The following is a 6,458-nucleotide window of genomic DNA, read 5'->3' as shown; positions in this document are numbered from 1 at the left end:
GGAGGTGGAGGTGAAGGTGGAGGGGTAGATGGAGGTGGAGGTGAAGGTGGAGGGTAGATGAAGGTGGAGGTGAAGGTGGAGGGGTAGATGAAGGTGGAGGTGGAGGTGGAGGTGGAGGGGTAGATGAGCTGGAGGAGGAGGGGTAGATGGAGGGGCAGAGGGAGGTGGAGGTGGAGGGGTAGATGAGCTGGAGGAGGAGGGGTAGATGGAGGTGGAGGGGCAGGAGGAGGAGCAGGTGGAGGTTGAGGGGTAGATGTGAGGAGGAGGAGGGCAGATGAAGGTGGAGGTGGAGGGGTAGATGAGCTGGAGGAGGAGGGTAGATGGAGCTGGAGGAGGAGGTGCAGCTCACCAGAATGAACATAACTAAGTCAGTTAAGTCAAACCTCATAACAGAAGAGCCTCATGGCTTCATTGTCGTAGCAAATCAAAGATAGTTTAGATATCGTTTTCTGACCACGAAAAACACTGAACAGAGTAACTTCCTAAGAGACTAGCTGACACTGGAGACATTGCCCACAGCCGTTCCTGCCCCTATCAGAACCATATCCAAACGTGATCTCACACATTGAACTGAGTTGATGAGTGTGTGTGTTCCTGTCTTGACTGACCCATGTGTGTGTGTGTGTGTGTGTGTGTGTGTGTGTGTGTGTGTGTGTGTGTGTGTGTGTGTGTGTGTGTGTGTGTGTGTGGCAGGGTGTGGTGACGGATGGATCTCCCAGGCGGTCGCGCCCTCGTCACAGGATGTTGGAGGGCAGCAGCAGCAACTCCATGTGGAGACGGCTGGTGAGCACGTGCCCACCTACTCCTACCAGTCCAAGTGAGCCCACGTAATAGCGTTTACATTCATATTTACATTCACGTGCCCACCTACTGTACCAGTCCAAGTGAGCCCACGTAATAGCGTTTACATTCATATTTACATTCACGTGCCCACCTACTGTACCAGTCCAAGTGAGCTCACGTAATAGCGTTTACATTCATATTTACATTCACGTGCCCACCTACTCCTACCAGTCCAAGTGAGCCCACGTAATAGCGTTTACATTCATATTTACATTCACGTGCCCACCTACTGTACCAGTCCAAGTGAGCTCACGTAATAGCATTTACATTCATATTTACATTCACGTGCCCACCTACTCCTACCAGTCCAAGTGAGCTCACGTAATAGCATTTACATTCATATTTACATTCACGTGCCCACCTACTCCTACCAGTCCAAGTGAGCTCACGTAATAGCGTTTACATTCATATTTACATTCACGTGCCCACCTACTGTACCAGTCCAAGTGAGCTCACGTAATAGCATTTACATTCATATTTACATTCACGTGCCCACCTACTCCTACCAGTCCAAGTGAGCCCACGTAATAGCGTTTACATTCATATTTACATTCACGTGCCCACCTACTCCTACCAGTCCAAGTGAGCTCACGTAATAGCGTTTACATTCATATTTACATTCACGTGCCCACCTACAGTACTCCTACCAGTCCAAGTGAGCCCACGTAATAGCGTTTACATTCATATTTACATTCACGTGCCCACCTACTCCTACCAGTCCAAGTGAGCTCACGTAATAGCGTTTACATTCATATTTACATTCACGTGCCCACCTACTCCTACCAGTCCAAGTGAGCCCACGTAATAGCGTTTACATTCATATTTACATTCACGTGCCCACCTACTGTACCAGTCCAAGTGAGCTCACGTAATAGCATTTACATTCATATTTACATTCACGTGCCCACCTACTCCTACCAGTCCAAGTGAGCCCACGTAATAGCGTTTACATTCATATTTACATTCACGTGCCCACCTACTCCTACCAGTCCAAGTGAGCCCACGTAATAGCCTTTACATTCATATTTACATTCACGTGCCCACCTACTGTACCAGTCCAAGTGAGCTCACGTAATAGCATTTACATTCATATTTACATTCACACGTGCCCACCTACTCCTACCAGTCCAAGTGAGCTCACGTAATAGCATTTACATTCATATTTACATTCACTCATTTAGCCAAAGCAACCTACATTATGTCAATTATATTACAAAGCAACCTACATAATTATGTCAATTATATTACAAAGAAACCTACATATGTCAATTATATTACAAAGCAACCTACATTGTGTCAATTACAAAGCAACCTACATATGTCAATTATATTACAAAGCAACCTACATTATATCAATTACCGTAATTTCCTGACTATTAGCCGCGGCTTATACATTGATTTTGCTAAATGTCCTCAGCGATGAGGTTAACACATGGGGACAGTTAATATGGTATCAATATGGTTTTGTTTCTTTTAACTTGCATAAAACACTGTCCTGCGGCTTATACACAATGCGACTTATATGCGGGAAATTACTTTACATAAGGACACAGGACTTCAGAGCAACTCCAACTATATAGCTATACTTTATTGATCCCCAAGGGGAAATTCAAAATGTATTACCTCCTCCATTCAGCCTCATATCATAACAATGACTTGTTTTACATGTATTCTTTCTACAACGATCTATCTATGCTAGCTATCTTGAATTATATTTTGTCTCGAAGAGCAATCTCTTACTCTTTTTCTCATAAAAAGCATCAAGCAGGAACAAGACCAACAACATAGCTTAGTGTGTATTTTATCTCTTAGTCTATTTGTGTCAACTGCTACTCTGTCTATGTCCAACATTATGGTAGTAGTATTGTATAGTCGTATGGTACACTATTATGCGACTACTGCATTATGGTAGTAGTATTGTATAGTCGTATGGTGCACTATTATGTGTTGGCATGGTGAATCTGCATGTTTATTGCCAAAGCATACTGTAACAAGCAGTTCAATCTACTTTGGAATCATCTTGTCAAGCAAAAACATACCAGGAAAATACCATATAAATAAATACTTTTGTGTCTCTCCATCTCTCCCACTCCCCCACCCCCCCATCTCTCCATCTCTGTCTCTATCTCTCTCTCTCTATCTCTGTCTCTATCTCTCTCTCTCTGTCTCCATCTCTCTCTCTCTCACACTGGCCCCCAGATAGCAACGGGACAGGGAGAATGTACCTGTGACAGCATTGCCTTGAGTCAGGGGTAGAAGAGGCCGCACTGAGACTGAGGAGAGAGGAACTGACGGATTGCTTCCAGATCGCCCGGGCACCCCCCCCCAAAAAAAGAGAAAAGACAAAAAAACAAACAAAAAAAAGAAAAAGAAAACTAGGGAAAAAAATGTAAAAGAGATACTTTTATCACGTCCTACCTGGTGTGAGCACTGAGACGGAGGGAGGTTGGAAGCTCCGCTTGGCGCCGTGGCAACGGTTGATAAGGTATCATATTTGGTAACATGCCAGCTGGGATGAGTTGAGGCTTGAATTCTTTCTCCAAGAAATTCCTCAAAGAGAAAAAAAGTGTAAAATTACAAAAATATATATAAAAATATTGAAAAAAAAACAAAGGTGAGTGCACAGGTAGGGGAAATGAGGTTTATTTTTTGGAGTAGAGGAAGGGAATTTGAGAGCTACAGATCGTCTTCCTCAGATATTAAGCTACGGTTTCTTTTTCACTCTTCCTTTATTTTTTATTTCCTCCTGTTCAAATTTTAGTTTTATAGAGATCCTCAATAACGTTGTTTTCTCCTGAATCTTTATTGCCTTAATTTTGAGGACGTCAGAGACGGTGCGTCCTGTGTCTCGTTTGATAACAGAAGAGTGGTTTAATCGGTTCCTTGAATCATTCAATGGTACAAGGTGCTAAAATGTCTAGCTAGAGAGATAAACCTATCAAATAAGCTGTACAGATTTCATAGACATGAGCTTTTCATTTCTTCATTTGAAGAAAACAAAAACGTTTCGGGGTAAATGTTGTGTGAGTGGAATCTGAATTTTGAAGAGAAGATACAAAATGCTGTGGAAGAGGAAAAGAGGGAGACGAAGCTTCGAGATTTTTTCACAGTTAAAGAAAAAAAAACACATGTACTGCGTTTTAGTAAATGCAGTTTCTTGCAAATGCTGAACCTGTTTTTTTTATTACCATGGTTATAATTTTACATGGCAAAAAAAGAAATTGCTGTTGACGACTTTAGTGCTTTTTATCTGCAACCTTTGACCTTTTTTATGAGCTTTAAGATGTTTTTAGCCCGCTTTGCTTGTCCCACTGCGAAAAAAAATCAAAAAAAGGAGTAAGAAAAAAAATTAAAAACATGACATTAAAAAACCCAGAAGAAAAAAAATACTTGCAATGATAAAACTTCGTAGATTCAGTAGGAGCTTATGGTCTAAAACCAATCAGTGCAAAAAGCAATAGAGGAAATTGTTGACAATTTCTGTAGTCTTTCCTAGTTGTGGATAACATGCAGCCAGAGGGGTGGCAATTTTTATACCAAAGATGAAGAGACACTCTGAAATAGAGGAATTTTTTGGTGTGTTTTTCTTTTCTTTTTTTCCAAATTTTGGATTTTTTTTCCTGTTGATGTCGGTGTTGATGTTGATTGTTGATATTGATTGTTGTTGTAGCTGTTGTCATTGTTGTTTCTGATTTGACCTTGATGGCCGGCCCAGTTCGTTTGTTCTTTCTTTCTTTCTTTCTCAGTTTCACCTTTGTCTTTCTCTTTTCTTGTTTCTTCATTCTAAATGGTTGAAGCTACCCTCCGATGTTATTGTATGCACCACAAAGAGTAAATAGGATCCGAACAGATGCAGATACAGATGGTTTTAGTCAACATAGCCCACTGATCATCCCACATTAGATAGTAGAAACCGAGAAACAGGTGACCAGGCACAGTGGTCCACTAGGTGAGGCACTCGTTATTTCATTTTAATTACAAGACATCACTAATGAATGAATGTTAGGCCCATATCTTTTCTTAGTATTAACTGAGAGACCTTTTTTCCTTGGGGGGGGGGGGGGGTTCTTATTTTATTCCCTCATTCATTCTTTAAACAAAAAGCATTTTAGAGACACAATTGTCTACTTTTTTTCAATCCAGACTGACATATCTTGGCCAAACACTGAGGTTAACCTAAAGACTAGCCACAACCACCAGTGTAAGGTATGTCTCAACATGCAGTCTTGAGCAATATGTTCTTGATCACAAACATTGAGTGGGGAGCATATCAATCAGCCCACCAAGATACTATTGTGAAAGGAATCTGTAGGATGTGGTCTTGTGTTGGAATGAACTGCGAGAGCCAATGTGACTTGGAAACTGGGGAATGGAAAAGCCGAGGGGAATTCACAGACAAGCAAACAAGCCCTTCTTTTAAACAGGCCTGTCTGCTGGCACAAGCTCCACCACAGCCTACTCTCAGTGTTTCTCCAAGACTGAGCACATAAACAGCTTTACTTCAGTGGTGCGCACACACACACACACACACACACACACACGCACTCACACTCACACACACAAAAACATTCACAGACACAAAGGCCATGGCCGTGTAAGCTTGCAAATGACTTCATTCCAGCGAATCGTCTCAGTTTAAGGGTCGGTTGGGTACTGGGCATGCAACGCTCATTAAATTCTCTCGTGTCTGGGGTGCCACACTCGCTCACGGGCACACTCTCCCTGTGCCAGCGTAGCCCATAGAGTGTCTGCCTTTGTGCACTGGCATGACCAAATTAGCCTCTTCTCGGTCCTCGTGTTTTTGTTTTAATGTCCCCTTAATCGCATTTGGATGGCAATATGACCGCCATGCCCTTTTAGCCTAGCCTCTGTTAACACACACACGCACACACACACACTCTAGCCTCTGTTTGACCCTCTCTCTCTCTTCTCTCTGTGAGTCACCGGGGTCTGAGTGGTCCTAGGAGCCATTTTGTGTCACATGTTGTTGTTTGCATGCAGCTTCTATGACGGATTGGTTTGATCTCACGCAAGCTCACTGTACCTACTGGAGTCCGTGCACCCACAGCCACTTCACGGGAAGGTTGGCAAACACGTTGAAACAGGAGAGGCGGACCAGGTGTGACCAGGCGAGACACCAGATGTTTTTTTCGGTGGCATCCACACAATCAGAGTGAATTCTGAGTGCCTTTTAACGAAGCTTCCTAATGATTCCAATATCTCTGAGATACACGTGAGAGAGAGAGAGAGAGAGAGAGAGAGAGAGAGAGTGGGTGGGGGGGTAAAGCACATTTCAGAACAGTCTTCGAACAGGATGAGATCTTATCAAAGTGAGAAGTTACGTGTATCAAATCAAATGCCACAAATGTACAATCTCTTCTAAGGTGCTAAGATGGAAGCTGTCATGGGCCTTCACCTTCTGTGTGTCTACTGCATGTATTCAAGCCATGCAAACCTCTCCTGATCATTTGAGTAACATCTGATCTCCAAGCCTGCCTGCACATCAAACTCCCATATAGTTGATTTTTATCCGAAATTCACAGTAACAGTACACCTTGTCGTTTTTGCTGCGTTGTAAGGTACACATGCAAAAACAGTTGCAGTTGTGTCTCGTG

The 6,458-nt window shown here is 42.8% G+C and overlaps 1 protein-coding gene across 1 annotated transcript in view; it reads left to right on the top strand.

The window, feature by feature from the left end:
* LOC134072381 (RNA-binding motif, single-stranded-interacting protein 3-like) overlaps positions 1–3,240 on the top strand; it is a gene marked incomplete in the record, with an annotated part of 183,149 nt that extends 179,909 nt beyond the window's left edge. The window contains 2 exon segments of the mRNA XM_062529031.1: positions 694–817; positions 3,043–3,240. Coding sequence (XP_062385015.1) covers positions 694–817; positions 3,043–3,074 — 156 coding nt within the window.
* Between the last annotated feature and the right edge of the window lie 3,218 nt (positions 3,241–6,458).

This window comes from Sardina pilchardus, chromosome 24 (genome assembly GCF_963854185.1).
Source record: "Sardina pilchardus chromosome 24, fSarPil1.1, whole genome shotgun sequence".
In the NCBI taxonomy this organism is placed as follows: Eukaryota; Metazoa; Chordata; class Actinopteri; order Clupeiformes; family Clupeidae; genus Sardina; species Sardina pilchardus.
Note: the sequence above shows the minus strand (reverse complement) of the source record. Positions and strands in the feature narration are given on the sequence as shown.